The sequence below is a fragment of the Saimiri boliviensis genome, chromosome 11, assembly GCF_048565385.1.
Source record: "Saimiri boliviensis isolate mSaiBol1 chromosome 11, mSaiBol1.pri, whole genome shotgun sequence".
Taxonomy (NCBI): Eukaryota; Metazoa; Chordata; class Mammalia; order Primates; family Cebidae; genus Saimiri; species Saimiri boliviensis.
The window spans coordinates 82,966,239-82,985,992 of NC_133459.1; the positions used below are offsets into that span (position 1 = coordinate 82,966,239).

The 19,754-nt window shown below is 43.1% G+C and overlaps 2 protein-coding genes across 6 annotated transcripts in view; one reads left to right on the forward strand and one right to left on the reverse strand.

The window, feature by feature from the left end:
• The window catches only part of DDAH1 (dimethylarginine dimethylaminohydrolase 1), a 284,364-nt gene that overhangs the window by 157,587 nt on the left and 107,023 nt on the right, over nt 1–19,754 (reverse strand). The window contains exon 1 of one of the 5 annotated variants that reach the window (XM_010346874.3): nt 18,406–18,862. The exons of the other annotated variants lie outside the window; for them this stretch is intronic. Coding sequence (XP_010345176.2) covers nt 18,406–18,708 — 303 coding nt within the window. The 5' untranslated portion in view covers nt 18,709–18,862. Of the gene's footprint in view, nt 1–18,405; nt 18,863–19,754 lie in introns of those variants that run through there. 5 annotated transcript variants of the gene reach the window in all.
• Nucleotides 5,200–7,943, forward strand: LOC101039325 (aconitate hydratase, mitochondrial). The gene has a single exon (XM_039473559.2). It carries the CDS (start codon nt 5,220–5,222, stop codon nt 7,560–7,562), a length of 2,343 nt encoding a protein of 780 aa, XP_039329493.2. The 5' UTR covers nt 5,200–5,219; the 3' UTR covers nt 7,563–7,943.

A 19,754-nucleotide genomic window follows, 5' to 3' on the forward strand; every position in this document is an offset into this window, starting at 1 on the left:
GCACTGGAACCACAATCTGAATGTATAGCTGTCCTCTGCCAGTCCTCAGGGCACATGGAAAGGAAGAAAAAGCCACCTCTCAACAAGTGCCCCAGGAGTCAAGCAGTATCCCTCCCAAGTCAGCTTAGAAGCATATGTCTCTAGACACCGGGGTGGAGTGAGAGGTGTGCACACTAGACGGGTGATGAAGACTGAAGTACCTTGTGCTGATTTTTTTTTTTTTTGAGACGGAGTTTCGCTCTTGTTACCCAGGCTGGAGTGCAATGGCGCGATCTCGGCTCACCGCAACCTCCGCCTCCTGGGTTCAGGCAATTCTCCTGCCTCAGCCTCCTGAGCAGCTGGGATTACAGGCACGCGCCACCACGCCCAGCTAATTTTTTGTATTTTTGGTAGAGACGGGGTTTCACCATGTTGACCAGGATGGTCTCGATCTCTCGACCTCGTGATCCACCCGCCTCGGCCTCCCAAAGTGCTGGGATTACAGGCTTGAGCCACCGCGCCCAGCCGTGCTGATTCTTTATCTTAAGAAATTGTGGGTCTGGGAGCTGGTGGGCAGTTCAGCAAGGAGCAGAGGAAAGTAGAAACAGTGGAAATGAGACTGGAGTCAATAGAACGGAAAATGTACTAGGCTTTCATACGGCCATTTTAATAAGTGGTATGCTTTGTGAATACCTGCCATCCTGGGCTATAATATCACAACATTGTAATTTGGTTTACAAATGAGTGTACCACTTCTAAGTGTACAGAAATACTCTGTAGCATTAATGCAGGAGAGTCTTTGATATTTGAAAATGCTGATTTACTGGGAAAAGCCTGAAACTTTCCACTTACACTGTTTGCTTTCCTTCTCCTCTTCTCCATCTCCTGCATTTTGCTGCCTTTGGATGAGTGGCTTTATCTTCCTCCTAGGTAATGAAAAACCCAGTGCCCTGAGATCAAACTGCCCATTTGCTCAATGGAAGTCAAGTGCCTTTGACACATGCCAAAATTCTATTGCTGCAAACAACAAAGAATGGCAACAAAAGATAAAATGACAGCATTTATTAAAGGTTTTTTTGGTCTCCTAGATAAGTAGATTTAAAATCTCTTGACAACAACAACAACAAAAATAAATTTAAAAAAAATCTCGACAATGACCCACAGTAAGAAGTATACTTTATGTTGCAACCTACAGTATATAAGGGAACATGTATATGTATATATGTGTATAAATGAAACAAAGGTACATGAAACATTACCTGGCTAGATTATGGGTTGCGAATACTCTGTTATTTTCTATTATATTCCAGTTCCTTTATAAACAAACAAACAAACAAAAACTGGAGTGACCTACCAGAGTAACTTTAAAATCCACTTATGAGTTGAACTTAAAATTTGAATATCACCATCTAGATCTAGAGTATAAGAACAAACTCATAGTGTTATAGGAACTCCTCTAAAAAGTAAGGTAAGGAAGAACAGGGAAGTTCTAGGAACTGCCTATACAGATTCTACTCCATAGACAGCACCATAAAAGCCCATCCTAAAGGTGAAATCAAGACAACCAGCATGGAGGTGATCTCAGGCTGAAAGAGCCCAGTAAAAAGGCACAATTCATTAAAACAAACCAACAGGAACAAAAACTTTCTCCTGGCTAAAGGGCCACTGAAATGATGTAACTCAAGAATCCCTGTAAATATTTTTGATGATCCACAATCCCACCAAGCATTATTCACAAGGAGAGCATTGTTAGAAAACTGATTTTATCCAAACCTGTGTGTGTGTGTGTGTGTTTTATAAAAACAGGCCAAGGGATAGTAGCTGTTACATTTGCAAAATTTCCAGTCATTAGGTTGACCTCAGGGTAGGCTAGTGTTTCAGGGAGCGTGTTCTGAATCATAACTGAGCCCTCAGCTATATTGAGGCCAATGAACGATATCTTGTGTTTTTTTCAGCATTTACTTTCAAGAAAATGTCCTAACTTAAATCTCCATTACTCCATCCACTCACCAAGAAACTTCCTTCTGAGGACTGGACAGTTTAGAAGCAGTATTAATCCTCAGCTTTCCCGCAAACCACTCAGAGGCTTTAGTTATCCAGCTCAGTGCTCCCAAAGAAAAATGCAGACATGGACATGACAACTGCACTCCCTATTTTTTCTCTTGTAATTACAGTTCCGGGTTTCACAATTCCAAGCCCTTTTCCTACAAACACACAATTTCTCCAGTCACAGCCACATACTGTTTGCCTCTATCATTAATGTCTCTTATCAGAATCTTCAAAGCACTCTTTTAGGGGGCATAGAAGAGCATAGCATGTATAAGGGAATATATTCCACTTAGTACTAGGCTGCTCAGCTAGGAAAAAGGGGTCACCACTGAAAACTGGGTGCTCCATTTCCCGGCAATCACAGACTAACCCATTACTTAACATCTATATGTACTTTGTCAGAATGAACCCCAATTTATATGCCAGTCCAGATGTCTCATAATTAATAGCACCATTACCAAGAAATATTGCTGAAATGGGTTACTTGGGGGGAAAAAAAATAAATTTTCTTTGGCATTCTTACATAAGGCAGGATTTCCGCTTATCTAGTGTTGCATAAGTGTGAAGGAAAGAGAGGGAAGCCAGTGATTTCCAAGATCTCTTTTAGGCCTTTAGCCAGTGATCTAAGAATGACATGGACATTATAATTACATTTTAGCACATTCTGTATCTGGATACTTACTGGAATTCTCTGAATCAAAATAAGTGTTCTGAGTTTCGGTCCCTACCTCAAGAGTGTCTGTGGTCAAATCCTGATGTTGGACCCTGATGCCTCCCAGTGTCTGTGCAGGTCTCAGCCCCCACCTGGATGCTGCTGCTTCCTACTGGGTACAACCCCTGGCAAAGGATTCAGGGAATGCTACTGTCACCAAATCTCCCCCTCCCTGCCTCTGAAAAATGCAAAAGATGCAAGTTTAGAAGGAAAACTATGCTTTCTTATCTTAATCAACATAACCTTTCCTTAACTGTGTTAAAACTTATCAGCAAAGAAGAGGTAGAATCAGCTTCTAGCAAATGGTGAAGCTGATGATCTTCCTCCTCTTCATGTTCCCCAATCACATCTACCAGGCCACACAGAGCTACAGACTCAACACTAGTTTACTGAATGGACATCGGTCCAAACAGTCATGAAACCATCACTGTAAGGAGTCAACACGAGTGACAGGAAATCAAACATGACTTGACAGAAGGTAATGCTGAGATTTTGGCCATGATTCCCAGGACCCAAATGGCCAAAAGGCATGACCCTGCAGAATTTCTATAAAGAGGCTGAATGGCACAATCCAGTTGAAAGGATGTGCAGTGGATTTTTCACATTTATTTTTTACCATGACCTAGTGTAAGAAATTCATTTACCTAATCAGTATACACAAACACAATGTGTAAAAATGAAACAAATTTTATGAAACAGTATTTACCTGGATGATGCTATGTTGCAGTAAACTTTAACATTTCGTATTGATTCTACTACAATAAAAATCAAAGATCTGGTCATGACCCACTAAATTGATTTCATGACCCACTAGTGCATAGAGAGCCGCAACCGGGGAAAAAATGGTACAAAAGCCTTGTCTTGAAGCTGTGCTCTAGTCACAATTGGACTGTTTCTATATTTGGGGTGGTTTGGGGAGGCTCAGAGGTTAGGGAGGCCTGAAGCCTTAATAATGTTTAGTTTGAAAGTGACAAAAGACAAAAATGAAAAAAATCCATGACATTTTTGGCTAGGGCCCTTCTGCCTCCCAACTGTGTATTTTTCAGAGAAAAGGAGTTGGAAAACCAGTGTCCCTGATAGAGAACTAGGATGACATGCAGAAAGTTAGAAAATACCAAAAACAAGATTTAAAAAATGGTTTGGGTATTTCAAAATAAAGTACTAGATCTAAATCTCTTCACATAAAATTGTTGATCTGGAAAATATGATTATATGATAAATGGCCTAAAATATGACCCAAAGCCAAACTGTAGTTATAATAATCTTTCTTCCTGAAATGATGTTCCCTTATGACTCAAAAAATAATTAAAAGAATAAAATGGCAACGGTTTTCTATTATTATATTGAAACTGCACTAAGAGTAATTCATTAATTTCAGCTTTTAAAATCATTTCAGGCTAGAAATGTTTAGGTTTACCATAAGTATATCTCCATATTAAAAAAAATAGCTACACCTATACCTTATTTGGCTAATGTGTACACAACTAACTAACTATAGGAAGGTTACTTTTTTATATGGGCATTTTTTTTTTGTCTTTCCTTAGAAAGATAACTTCATGTAGTTTTGGAAGCCAAAAGTTAAATATTAGAAAACTAACAATTCAGTATCAGGAATAGAAACCAGTATATATATATGGAAGGTTTATAAGAATTACCATGGGCAAGTCAAGACTTAGTTATAACAGGAAACACAACTTATAGCACATACCTCGTCACCATTTGCTCTCCATCTCTTCAGGCCACTCACAACTACCACCCAAAAACCTCAACTGACAGACACTGAGGAAAGTGATGTGCAATGGCAGAAAATATGTGGGTCTAGGATCTCACACTATTTCAATGATTTTTATTTAAAGTCTTCTATAGAAAAAATTACTTACAAATGAGCTATAAATGGTTGAGTAAGCAGAGCTTTTGAAATAGATTTAGCAAATTCAACTGCATCTCATAATGGATTATCATTAACAAGGCATGAGTTCATATGATTAGTTAATTAAGTAGAACAAGTATAATATCTTCAGTTAAATAAAATCCAGTATTTTTTATTCATCAAACTCCAATCCCATTTCATAAATATAAGTTATCATCAACTCCCCATCCACTTTCCCCCATCTTCTTATCTCTTTCCCACCCTATACTTTCTCCCCCTGCCACAACCTGGACTCCAAAAAGAAAAAAAAAACCCTCAGCTATTTAATCTGAGTATCACTGGAAAAATCAAAACCAGTGCAAAATTCAATCCATAATTACAGATGCATTCTCAGTTTAGGCTGCACTTGAGATTCAATCGTGACTATAGTCAAAACGGAGAGATTTGATTAGTTTTGTCTTATTTGCCATTGACATGGGTAATGTAGAGATGGCCCCTAATTTATAATGGTTCAACTTACAATATTTTGACTTTACGATGGCGCAAAAGTGATATAAATTCAGTAGAAACCATACTTTGGACACGACCTCATCTTTGTCAGTGCACAAAATGGCACCCTACAGCCTACTGGTGACTCGGCTGCAGAAAGCCCTGGGTGTGCGGCAGTACCATGTGGCCTCAGTCCTGTGCCAATGGGCCAAGGTGGCAATGAGCCACTTTGAGCCCAATGAGTACATCCACTATGACCTGCTAGAGAAGAACATTAACATTGTTCGCAAACGATTGAACCGGCCTCTGACCTTGTCAGAGAAGATCGTGTATGGACACCTGGATGACCAAGCCGGCCAGGAAATTGAGCGGGGCAAGACCTACCTGCGGCTGTGGCCGGACCGCGTGGCCATGCAGGGTGCGACGGCCCAGATGGCCATGCTGCAGTTCATCAGCAGTGGGCTGCCCAAGGTGGCCGTGCCATCTACCATCCACTGTGACCATCTGATTGAGGCCCAGCTTGGGGGCGAGAAAGACTTGCGCCGGGCCAAGGACATCAACCAGGAAGTTTATAATTTCCTGGCAACTGCAGGTGCCAAATACGGCGTGGGCTTCTGGAGGCCTGGATCTGGAATCATTCACCAGATTATTCTGGAAAACTATGCATACCCTGGGGTTCTTCTGATTGGCACTGACTCCCACACCCCCAATGGTGGCGGCCTGGGGGGCATCTGCATTGGAGTTGGGGGTGCCGATGCTGTGGATGTCATGGCTGGGATCCCCTGGGAGCTGAAGTGCCCCAAGGTGATTGGCGTGAAGCTGACAGGCTCCCTCTCCAGTTGGACCTCACCAAAAGATGTGATCCTGAAGGTGGCAGGCATCCTCACGGTGAAAGGTGGCACAGGTGCAATCGTGGAATACCATGGGCCTGGCGTAGACTCCATCTCCTGCACTGGCATGGCGACAATCTGCAACATGGGTGCAGAAATTGGGGCCACCACTTCTGTGTTTCCTTACAGCCACAGAATGAAGAAGTACCTGAGCAAGACTGGCCGGGCAGACATTGCCAATCTAGCTGATGAATTCAAGGATCACTTGGTGCCTGATCCTGGCTGCCATTATGACCAGCTGATTGAAATTAACCTCAGTGAGCTGAAGCTGCACATCAACGGGCCCTTCACCCCTGACCTGGCTCACCCTGTAGCAGAAGTGGGCAAGGTGGCAGAGAAGGAAGGCTGGCCTGTGGACATCCGAGTGGGTCTGATTGGGAGCTGCACCAATTCAAGCTATGAAAATATGGGGCGCTCAGCCACTGTGGCCAAGCAGGCACTGGCCCATGGCCTCAAGTGCAAGTCTCAGTTCACCATCACTCCAGGCTCTGAGCAGATCCGCGCCACCATCGAGCGGGACGGCTACGCACAGGTCTTAAGGGATGTGGGTGGCATCGTCCTGGCCAATGCTTGTGGCCCCTGCATTGGCCAGTGGGACAGGAAGGACATCAAGAAGGGGGAGAAGAACACAATTGTCACTTCCTACAACAGGAACTTCACAGGCCGCAATGATGCGAACCCTGAGACCCATGCCTTTGTCACATCCCCAGAGATTGTCACAGCCCTGGCCATTGCGGGAACCCTCAAGTTCAACCCGGAGACTGACTACTTGACGGGCAAGGATGGCAAGAAGTTCAAGCTGGAGGCTCCGGATGCAGATGAACTTCCAAAAGCGGAGTTTGACCCGGGGCAGGACACCTACCAGCATCCCCCCAAGGACAGCAGCGGGCAGCATGTTGACGTGAGCCCTACAAGCCAGCGCCTGCAGCTCCTGAAGCCTTTTGACAAGTGGGATGGCAAGGACCTGGAGGACCTACAGATCCTCATCAAGGTCAAAGGGAAATATACCACTGACCACATCTCGGCTGCTGGCCCCTGGCTCAAGTTCCATGGGCACTTGGACAACATCTCCAACAACCTGCTCATTGGTGCCATCAACATTGAAAACGGCAAGGCCAACTCTGTGCGCAATGCTGTCACCCAGGAGTTTGGCCCTGTCCCTGACACTGCCCCCTACTACAAGAAACATGGCATCAGGTGGGTGGTGATAGGGGACGAGAACTACGGTGAGGGCTCGAGCCGGGAGCACGCAGCGCTGGAGCCTCGCCACCTCGGGGGCCGGGCCATCATCACCAAGACCTTTGCCAGGATCCACGAGACCAACCTGAAGAGGCAGGGCCTACTGCCCCTGACCTTCGCTGACCCAGCCGACTACAACAAGATTCACCCTGTGGACAAGCTGACCATTCAGGGCCTGAAGGACTTCACCCCTGGCAAGCCCCTGAAATGCATCATCAAGCACCCCAACGGGACCCAGGAAACCATCCTCCTGAACCATACCTTCAATGAGACGCAGATCGAGTGGTTCCGTGCCAGCAGTGCCCTCAACAGAATGAAGGAGCTGCAGAAGTGAGGGTGCCTCCCCCAACCTCCCTGCCCAGCGCTGTTTTCATATTCAAGTTCAGCTCCACACGCACCATCAGCGGATCCGATCCAGCCAGCCATGGCGTCTTATTCCAAGATGGTGTGACCAGATATGCTTCCTGCTCCCGCTCAGCCCACAAAGTTGACTGTGGTTGGGTAGGGGTTCTTAAAATAACTTTTTAGCCCCTGCCTTCCTATGTTTAGTTTTCAGATCTTAAGCAGCTCCATGCAAGTGTATTTATTTTTGATGACAAGACTCCCATCTGAAGTTTGTCTCCTGCCTGAAGGATTCTAGAGAACCTTTTGTTCTTGCAAGGAAAACAAGAATCCAAAATCAGTGACCATTAAAAAAAAAAAAAAGAAAAAGAAACCATACTTTGAGTACTCATACAACCATTTTGTTTTCACTTTCAGTAGAGTATTCAATAAATTACATGAGATATTCAATACTTTAAAGTAGGCTTTGTGTTTATTTTGTCTAACTATAGGCTAATGTAAGTGTTCTAAGCATGTTTAAGGTAGTGCAGCCTGAGGTATAATGTTCTGTAGGTTACGTGTATTAAGTGTATTGTTAATTTATGATATTTCCAACTTAAGATATGTTTATCATGAAGTAATTCCATTATAAGTTGAGGAGCATCTGTATATAACTACATACTACGGGATGACAGGTTTGCCTGATACACCCTAATGTGACAAATTATGGGCCAAGAGGGAAACTCCCCCAGCAAAGAATATACTGATAACTTATAGAACACCCCCTACCCCAGAATCTAAACAGCAAAAAAGTTACCAGAATTTAAATAGCAACCTCAGGAAATCTTTCAGTTTCAGACTTAAAATAGACTCTTTTCAGCTCCAGAGTGAGCTACATTGTTCCCAAACTGTGCTAGTCAGGAATACAAGAGGTGCCAGACCATTATGGAGCATGTGGCTACCAGTAAGAGGAAAGTACACTTAGAAATGAGGTATCCAAGGACTTCATGGCAAGGACTTCATGACCAAAACACCAAAAGCATTGGCAACAAAAGCCAAAATAGACAAATGGGACCTAATCAAACTCCACAGCTTCTGCACAGCAAAAGAAAGTTATTAGAGTGAATCGGCAACCAACAGAAAGGGAAAAAATTTTTGCAGTCTACCCATCTGACAAAGGGCTGATATCCAGAATTTACAAAGAACTAAAACAGATTTACAAGAAAAAAACAAACAAGCCCATTCTAAAGTGGCCAAAGGATATAAACAGACACTTTACAAAAGAAGACATACATGAAGCCAACAAACATATGAAAAAATGCTCATCATCACCGGTCATTAGAGAAATGCAAATCAAAACTACATTGAGGCCCAAAGTGGCACGCACCCAGATGGCGCTTGGAGTTGACGAGGGTGCTGGCGCCGATCTGCCTGCTCCCTCCCTGCCGGCCTCGGTGATAGCATCCGGCGCGGTGCAGAGGCGACTCGGCTGCAAAGCGGACCCAGCTTGAGTGTCTACCTTTTAGCCATAATATACCAGAATGAAATATTGGCCACTAAGAAAAAATATTCAAAGAAAAAAAGAACGTGAACTGAACTTGTGACCATGATAATTCAATGTTTCACCACAACACTTCCTAAAACAGAAAAGTTTAAAAGGATATTCAAAGTCAATTTCCTCAATAAGGCTTTGCAGAAAATAAGGAAACTAGAGAAACAAAATTGTCAGGACATCCTATGGGTGATTTTAGATGTTTCTATGTCTTATGGGGAAAAAATACTTTAGCTTTAAAATAATCACAAAAAATTATTGGAAACCCAAACTCTGGAATGTTTACAAATTTAGTTGAACTTCTATGTAATTATTTAGCTTAGTCATGAAGTTGATACTTTTTAAAAAATCTCTGCCTTATTTGTGTAACAAAATACATAATGAATAATTAATGTTCATAGGAAAACATGTTAGACCTTGTGAAAAAAATCTTGGAGACCCAAAATCACTAAGCTAAAGGGAGAAGTCAAGCTGGGAACTGCTTAGGGCAAACCTGCCTCCCATTCTATCCAAAGTCACCCATCTGCTCACCGAGATAAATGCATATCTGATTGCCTCATTTGGAAAGGGTAATCAGCAACTCAAAAGAATGAAACCATTCATCTTTATCTACTTATGATCTGGAAGACCCCCGTTTGGCCTCTCTTCAAGTTGTCTCACCTTTCTGGACTGAACCAATGTACATATTACACATAATTGATGTCTCATGTCTTCCTGAAATGTATAAAACCAAGCTGTGCTCCTACCACCTGGGGCGCATGTTGTCCGGACCTCATGAGGATACATCATGGGTGTGTGCATCCTCAAACTTGGCAAAATAAACTCCCTAAAAAATCTAAAAAAAAAAAAAAAAAAAAAACTACATTGAGATACCATCTCACATCAGTTAGAATGGCGATCATTTAAAAATCTGGAGACAACAGATGCTGGAGAGGATGTGGAGAAATAGGAACACTTTTACACTGTTGGTAGGAGTGTAAATTAATTGAACCATTGTGGAAGACAGTGTGGCGATTCCTCAAGGACCTAGAAATAGAAACTCCATTTGACCTAGTAATCCCATTACTGGGCATATATCCAAAGGATTATAAATCATTCTACTATAAGGATACATGCACATGAATATTCATTGCAGCACTGTTCACAATAGCAAAGACCTGGAACCAACCCAAATGCCCATCAATGATAGACTGGACAGGGAAAATGTGGCACATATACACCATGGAATATTATGCAGCCATCAAAAATGATGAGTTCATGTCCTTTGCAGGGACATGGATGAAGCTGGAAACCATCATTCTCAGCAAACTGACACAAGAACAGAAAATCAAATACCGCATGTTCTCACTCATAGGTGGGTGCTGAACAATGAGAACACATGGACACAGGGAGGGGAGCACTACACACTGGGGTCTGTTGGGGGGAAATAGGGGAGGGACAGCGGGGGGTGGGGAGTTGGGGAGAGATAGCATGCGGAGAAATGCCAGATATCGGTGATGGTGAGGAAGGCAACAAATCACGCTGCCAAGTGTATACTTATGCAACAATCTTGCATGTTCTTCACATGTACCCCAAAACCTAAGATACAATTAAAAAAAAAAGAAAAGAAATTGCCACAAACTGCGTGGCTTAAAAAAAACCTATTCTCCCCCTTATAGAGGGAAGATTAGAATTAGCCACTAATAATCTGAACTAAGAATGGCATGAAGGGAAAAAGGAAGATATATTCTTTCCAAAAAAAAAAAAAAAAAAGAAAAAGAAAGAAAGAAATGAGGTATCCAAAGTGGCCAAATCCCTCTAGACTCAAACAAAGAAATACAGTTATGCACGTGATTCTTTCGGTGAACCTGGGATTGGTTCTGAAATTTCAAAAGATCTGAGAGGGCACGGGTAGGCTTTTCTCAATTCTGTATCTTCTCAACATTAATCAAATTAATCTTCACTAGACTATTACCTACATCCTATTTCATCGTGTTCTCTGTATCTGGAAGGTTGCCCTTCTCTGCTTTCCCCGGCTAATTCTCACTTGATAATTGCTCCTTCTGGGAAGCCTTGGTGTGGGTGAGACACATTTCCTTGAGCTTCTGTGGGACCGGGCAGAGTTCTGTCATAAAATCTGCCCCCCTGTTCTGCAAGTGTCTGTCACTGATCTGCCTTCCTCACTGGACTGTGAGGTCCTCGAGGGCAGTGGAAGTGTCTAGTTCATCTGTATCTCCCCAGCACCAAACATTCAGTCTGAAAGTAACAGACAGTTATTGAATGTACAAATAGATATGAGTAACACAACTATTATCCCTTTACTATCAAAAGCAGAGTCACTTTTCATGCAATCATGGCACTCATACTTAATGCCATACAAAATATGGAAAACTTCAATATTTCTTAAACAAAATAATGATGAAATAATCAAGGCAAAAGGTCTTTTAATAAAGGCAAAGGTTTATTTACTTACACATAATCAAATACAGGAAAATGCTGATGTACATATCTTCACTGGAATAACTCACCCCTATAAGCCCATCCAGCTGCAAAAGCTGGATGATACAGTCCTTTTAGTTTGCTAACCTAAACTAAGTCAGGTTCTTGTCCACACTGATTTGTTGGACAAAATTAAACCAACCCTGTATTAGTTTGTACTTTTCTTTGTACTTTGTCATGCTGATTCCTCTTTTCACAGTTGCTTAGATGCTTTAGACATTTAGAAACAAAAGTCTAAAGTCTGGTAATTTATTCCTTTCTATGTGATTCAACTGCTCCTTCAGCAGCATCAGCTTCAAGAAAATGATGTACATTATTAAATTATTTGACAATGACGAAGTGAACTAGATGGCATTACACACACACACATTTTTAAACGGGGTTTGTTGCTTGCGATTACGCCTGCTTGTCCATTCAGATGAAAAGCCCCTGCTTGTGAAATGAGCCTGAGAAGTCTGACAGATTTAATACCTAACATCAGTTAAGGAAAGTGATGGAAGCTAACTCCAAAGGTCAGGTGAATATTTAACTTCAGAGGATTCAGTTATGGTAAGTAAATATTTACAGACAACCCAAAATAAATACTGCACTGTGTTCTGTATAAGATATAAAAGAAACTTTTTTCTCTTTTATTAAGGTTTTAGTCATTTTATCTTTAATTATGATACTCCCTTGACAAGGAGGAAGGAACACTACACATATCCAAATTTCTAGTCAAAAAATGAGGGTTTCTGAAATGGTTACCGATTTTAATAGCAAAAGCCCATAAAATTAATAATAACCAGCACTCATTTTTAAAACATGTACCTCCAAATTTATACTGAGAATCATAAGATGCCACAAATAATTCACTATGACACAAGGCAGAGGAAGGTAAATCTGTTTGTTCAAAAGTCATAAGTAGATTTTTCTGTTTTTGTGGTTTATATTAACGGATGGATACCTACCATTATTATAATAAAAACTAATTTTGAAGAAATCTGAGCTTAATGAGAATTCAAATACATGCAAAAGCAATTTTCCAGCATATCTGAATTACAAGGGATCCAGCTCTTCCTTCTTAGTCTTATAATGGTTTTCTAATGAGTCTACGAATCTCTGCAGAAAGCTCATTTTCAGCTAATAGTATCTAACAGAAGTCACTCCCTACTCATTTTGTTCCTTATTTTCAAGGCTCTCAAGATCAACTGTATAGGAGTAGACTATATTATTGGATGCATCCCAGTCTCTGGGACACATCAATTTCCAAACGTTACTGCCAAGGCCGTGTAGAAGAGTCAAAAAAAATTTAAAAATCCTGAAAAAGAGCAGTTGTTTTAACTAGTTGGAGGTGATGATTTATCAAGAACTGTTAATCTGCTGCCATGTGAAGAGCTTCCAGCACATTCGCTTTCCATCTTGGTAGGTGTCAGAATAATTTCTAATTATGGTTTGGGGCAGTTTTCTCACTTGAAGCTAAACAGAAGTTTGAGGAAATGTGTGCATTTAAAAAAAGCAATCATCCACTCTACTGGTAAATAAGGTACAATTATGCACAAACTGTGCCTAGGCAATTTAGGGGGTTATATAAATGACTGAATTATTATTTTTAATCTAAAGTGAAGACAACATATTCTCATTTATGAGAGAAGGGAAGTATAATGATTCACTTAGTTTTCAAGTTAGATTGCATATCATTAATGTGTAAAATGGAATTTAGGTAGTTTTTCCACATTGATTGAATGTTCTTTTAGGATTAACCACAACTGGAAAAAAGCACTTCATGTAAAAACAACCTTTAGATTTTCATAAAAACCTCATTTTTGCAACTTATTACTGTGTGTAACTTTGGACAAGTTACTTAACCTCAGTTACCTGAGCCGCAGTTTCCTTACTTTTGACTAGGGTTAACAACACCATCTTTTAGGAATCACACATACTCAAAAACTTGGCATTTGTTAGCTACGGCTATTAGACATTATCTTGATGTTCACTTGCCTCCAGGATGAACATATTTATGCTTTTTCCTAACCAGAGAATAAACCCAAAACCAAAATATGAAGGTCCTAACAAGTACCCTAATAAAAGGGGAACATCTATCCAAATTCTATTGCCCATCCCTTCCATTTATGTCCCCATTCCCCCATGTGATGCCTAATTCCACTTTTGGGATTTACTACCTTGTGCTAAGCACTGACTTCTTCCTGAAGAGGCCCCTAAAAATGCAAAAGCTCAAGGAAACAATAATAACTAGGCCATTATCACTTTGTAAGAATGAATTTGTGTGGCTTTCTCTGAGACAAATTATCCCACATACTAACACTTGGTACCTGGGAAAGGATAAAATTGCTGTTACAAAGGAGCAATCCTAGTCAACAGGGTAAATGACAAGCAAACTTTAAAAAAGTAGAGGGGCAAAAGGACACAGGATGTATTTCACAATTTTGCTTAAGCAAGCTTTGTCAGTTAATCACTCATTAGATACTAAGAACCTTTGGAGAGAAACTCAGGAAAATGGCATTAGTAGTTGCCTCTAAGGAGGGGAACTGGTTAGGCAGGTGCAAGAGTGATAGTAGAAGGGCAAGACCCACTTTTACTGCATATCCTTTTGTACCTTTTGAATTTGGCACTGTAGGCATACATTATCTATACAAAAGTTTTAATTAAAAAATTCAATCCTCGCCGGGCGCGGTGGCTCATGCCTGTAATCCCAGCACTTTGGGAGGCTGAGGTGGGTGGATCACGAGGTCAAGAGATCGAGACCATCCTGGTCAACATGGTGAAACCCCGTCTCTACTAAAAATACAAAAATTAGCTGGGCATGGTGGCGCATGCCTGTAGTCCCAGCTACTCGGGAGGCTGAGGCAGGAGAATTGCCTGAACCCAGGAGGCGGAGGTTGCGGTGAGCCGAGATCGTGCCATTGCACTCCAGCCTGGGTAACGAGCAAAAACTCAGTCTCAAAAAAAAAAAAAAAAAAAAAATTCAATCCTCACAACCTGTCATTTGTCCTTCATCGTCTTTTAGATTATTTGTTTACAGTATTTGACATTTAAACATTGACTTTTGGCCAGGCACAGTGGCTCACACCTGTAATCTCAGCCCCTTGGGAGGCTGAAGAAGGAAGATCGGTTGAGCCCAGAACTTCAAGCCGGCAGTGAGCTATGATCATGCCATAGCACTTCCATCTAGATGACAGAGTGAGACTGTGTCTCTAAAAACAAACAGAGAAGCTGCACTTTTTCCCTAAAATGTAAGCTGGAATCATGTAAAATCTGATAGGCCTCTAAAGGCTGATTTTCTTTAAAGTATTAAACATGAAAAATATTCAAAATCTAAAGATATAACATTATTAGACAATTAACATTATTTACTGACTTTCTGTATATACAGTTTCCTTCACTAAAACTTAAGCTTCCTGCACACAGGGCTTCTACGTTATTAATGTATGAGGCCCCATTGAGGGAAACACTGAACTTTCACAAGAATACTTTCTTGAATTTCAAGAAAGAAAAGTCATTAAATGAAACATGATGTTTTGATTAAGAAGGAACTTCTCAAGATTTTTATAAAAACAAACAAAACAACAATAACAATAGACAGAGGCAGGGACAGGGAAAAAGAGAAGGAGAAACAGCTATAAACCACCTATGCTCATAACAGAACTCTTAGGACCCTACCAATGGGGAATGCTTGTGAAACACCAAATATGTCATAAGAAGGGAGAATTAAGGCTGACCTAAAATCATGAGAACATTTGTTCAACAAACTATTTGCTACATGCCTATTGTGTGCAAGGCCTTGGTGATAAAATGTTGACCAATGCAGACATGATCCTAGCCCTCACAGGTTACATAACGGGAGATACAGAAAGGTAGACAGGCAATTATCATGTGATATGATTAATATAAAAGGAAGTTGACAGAGAGTTTTAGGAGCTCATAAAAGCAGAACCAATTCCATGCTTGGAAAAGTGATGTCTAATATCACAGTGGGTGGGACTAGAGCTTTGGCGTTCTCTAAACTCGAGTTCAAACCCTCGTTTTACAGGTTGCACTCTATAACCTTGGTCAAGTTATTTACTCTCCCTAGGCCTCAGTTTCACCAACTTTAAAATAGGAATTATGATAGTATTGAGTTCAAAGAGTTGATGTAAATTAATGAAATGCATGTCATAAATCTGGTATGGTGTGTGGCTAGTGGCAAGTACCCAATAAATATTAGCTACTAATATTAGTGATAACAGTAAGCTAAGAACTTAAGGCAAGTAAAAGGGAAGAGAGGAGGAAGGAAGAGTACCCAGACAAAGGGAAAATCCACAAAAGCAATAGTCTCATCAGCCTCAGTGAAAGAACCTCACTTGATCCATGGGTCAAGGGGTGCTTGAGGTGGGATCAGAGGTGAAGCTGAAGCTGGAAAGGCAAGCAGAGACCAGGTCAATGGGTTTATCTAAGCTCAGTAGGGGCCCCTCAAGAATTTTAGTCAGAGAAGGGACAGGATCAGATCTGATTTTTTAAAAGACCAGCTTAGCTACAGTGTAGGAATGGAATGGAAAATGACAAGACTAGAGGCAGAGTTCAGTGATGATAATATTAGAATAATTCCTTGGCTATTGCAGATTTTCACATTTGGGAAGGCAAACATCACATGAAAAAATATATAGCAATCCAAAGAGGGTGTTGAAGTAACTATCTGCTTGTATTAGCATTTCATTCATTCACTCACTCACTCAACAAGCATTAACACCTACCAAGGCCGTGAGCTGGTGCTGTGAGAGATTTCTACAAGCACTGCCCTACAGGACCCTGATCTTCAGAAGCATCCCATCCAACACCGACTGCCCATATTTCTCTCCCTGCCTGGGAGGCCTGTTACTCTGGTGACCCAGATCATGTGCAATGCAAAGGCAGGCACCAGCAGGGGATCCAAACCTGGGGGCAGTATCACAGAATAGAGAAATGTCACTAACTACATCAGTGTAGAGCTGACTTCTTATTAAAGAAGTAAATCTTCCATGACCCACTAATAAGTGAATAATAATAGTCAACATTCATCAAATGTCCTGTCCTATGAATTTCAGGTAGATTAACAAATTTATTACAACAATTTTGTGAAATAGGTATTATTATTACCACTTTATAGATGAGAAAACTGAGGCAAGAGACACTACCTGAAGGTCACAGAATTCGAAAGTTGTGGAGCTGAGATTCAGTCTAATGTTTTTATCCACTATACCATGTGACTTCTGGCAGTGCGCCACCAGGCTGATACCAGAATGAAATGAATTTAAAATGTATGCTTCAAAATCTGGCCAGGGTAAAAGATCACTGCTCACTTAGGTATCAGGGAGAAGAAAGCCTGGAATCTTTTATTATAGAAATAAAATAAAATGGATGAATAAATATAGTGACAGTCTCTTGAGAAGAAATTGGACTACTCTCATCAAAAGAGTGCCATATTGAAAGGGTTTTGAAATCGATTTTGCTCTTTTAAGTTCAAACTATAGCTCTGCCATTTGGCCTGGAACACATTAGAAAGTATTCAAACGGGATTACATTCCTTATCAGTTTAAAAGAGTGGGACATCTCACAGACTCAGAGGAGGAGAGGTGTGGCAAAGAGATCAAAGGGCTAAGAGAGAGATCTGTTACTCTTTTGGTTTTTTGCTAATGGAAGGTGGAATAAAAGCTGATTATCTCAGTGAGAAATTGGTGGAATATGCTTATTTTCTCAGACCATAAAGGATTTCATCAACCAAGTAGTGGAGCACGTGAGGAATAAGCATATTTTAATCATAAGCTCTATGAGGCATTTCCAATGTGAAGTGAATAAAGACAAAATAGAAAAAAATAATTCTTAAATCTCCAGAAATGAAAGAAATCCCCAGCTTCTTGCAACGCCACTGGATGCCAATAGCGACGGAGTCTTGAGGCTGGGCTCTTAACTGGCATTGAGAAGAATCCCAGACCAGATGGCATTTTAAAATCCAATCTTACTCTATTTGTCTCTCCCCACTAACCTACATTGCACTTAAAGCCATCAGCCATTTCACAAGCTGCAGTATTTCAAAGTAGTCACAACGCTTGAAAACAGAAAAGCTCTCTTAATTGCTGTGAGTTTAAAAATATAGAGAATAAAAATTCTGGAATTTGTGAAACAACCATCTCTAATTAAACAAGCTCGCTAGCGCACACACCCAACACGGCACAGAGAGTAGAGCTTTTCAAACCTAACCCATTCATGCACGCATTTAGCACAGCTCACCAACACAACACTTTCCTTCCATTCATTCACTTACTAGTCTCGTTCTTTGGGACTTATTCGCCACTACTGAAAACTAACTCGAGAAGCCCCAGGCCTGTGGGCGCCGACACCCGGTTAATTCATCCAGCTTGCCCTGCTCCGGGCGCCAGGCAGGACTTGGGGGCTTCGGTGTCACGACTGGCGCTGCCCCCTGGAAGGACGCCCAGCCTCCACTCGCCCTCCCGGAGCGGCACCCCTCGCGGGCCCCCGCTCCCTGGGAAACACTCAGAGTTGCACTGTCGTTGCTGCCGTTTAATTTTCACAAATAAAAATGCCCGTGAGGCGACTCCCCCGCCCACCCACCTGCCCGAGACGGAACCATCACGCTAAATCCGATCCTACAGAAGGCTGCCGGAAGCCAGGAGGTGTGAACAATGAACTTCTCTCTGACTCTGACACACACACGCACACTCGCTCCCCGACGGGAAGTTGGGAACTAGCCCGGGGGCCACTGCCGTGACTCCCCAGGAAACCCGGCTGCCGGCGGCGGGGGAGGGCCCGACGCGCGCCCCGGCCGCGCCCCTAGAGTGGCGAGGCGGGCAGTTACCTCCTTCCTCCGGCTCGGCGCCCCGGGTCGGGTGATGAGGGCCGTCTCCTCGCACACCACGGCCACGTCCTCCACGAACACGCAGTCCGGAAGGCTCTCGTCGGCCGGCAGCTCCACCACCTGCAGCCCCAGCTTGCTGCCCAGCACGCCCACGTAGAGCTGGTGCTGCCGCTCCGCGCGGGCGACGTCCACCTCCTCGCCCTTGGCCCTCCTCAGCGCGTGCTGGCCGAGCGACTCGGGCAGCGCCCGCACCACGGCGTGGGTGGCCCGGCCGAAGGCGGCGGGGTGGCCGAGCCCGGCCATGGCTTCGGGAGGCTTCGGGGTGGCGGCGGCGGCCGGGTCCTCCCGCGAGCAGCGCGCGCCGAGCCTGCGAGCGCCCGGCGGCTCCCCTTGGCAGGCGATGAATGTGGTGCAGGAGGAGCCCAGCTCGCGCCCGGAGCCCTGCCCGCGCGACTGAGCATGCCCAGAGCTCCGGGCGCCGGCCCGCGCGCAACCCGCGCGCCCACTCCGGCGCTCACGGGTCTCGCGCCAGCCCAGGCGGGAGTTGTGGCGGCGAGCGCCGCGCGAGGAGTGGGGCCGGGAGAGGCGGCCGGGGGCGCCGCGAGGGCGGGGGCCTGCGCAGGCGAGGGAGCTCGGCGAAAGGCCTCCCCTCCTCGGACCTGGCGGTACCTGTGTTCTGCCGCAGGTGCACGCCTCCCATCGTTCCCAGCGCGGACTTGGGGAGCCGGCCTCGGTCTGGACAGAGCGGCTGGAGGGCTTCGTGCTCTTTACTGAAACAGTTTAAACCTCACTTACAAAGTCTAGTCCACTTTTGAAGAGCTATAACGGCTTACAGATTCTTCATTTTGAGCTTAAATCCCACGAGTCCCAGTTCTGTTTTCTGGCCTTACCTAAAGTGCAAGGTGTTTGTTTTGTTTGTTTTGTGTGTGTACTTGCGTGGTTTTCACAAAACAGCATTCGCATATCTGAAACAGTTCTAATTATCTGTGCTGCCTAACACAATCCTCTAGCCCCTACCCTAACCTCCTCCAGTCCTGGAGCCAAAGCACTGAAAAGTAGTGATTTGGTTTCCAAGTCCCTTCAACATTCTGGTCAGCTTCCCCTTGATATACACCAATTTGCCTGTACCTTTTAAAATCATAGTATCTGGAAAAGAAACAATTCTTCCTGTGTGGTCTGACCAGCACAGGCTACAGCAGCACCCTTGTTCCAGATGCTGGGCCTCTAAGAACACTGTCTAAGCCTGCATTCACTTTTCTGGTGGTCTAGGGCCAAGGCCCAGGCTACAGCCTTCTTGCCATAACTCTGATCCCAGCTTTTAGGAAATGCAGATTTCTAGGAGCAGGTAG

Bases quoted from the DNA above. Each gene is read 5' to 3' on its own strand.
- LOC101039325 (XM_039473559.2), top strand. From the start codon at position 5,220: ATGGCACCCTACAGCCTACTGGTGACTCGGCTGCAGAAAGCCCTGGGT.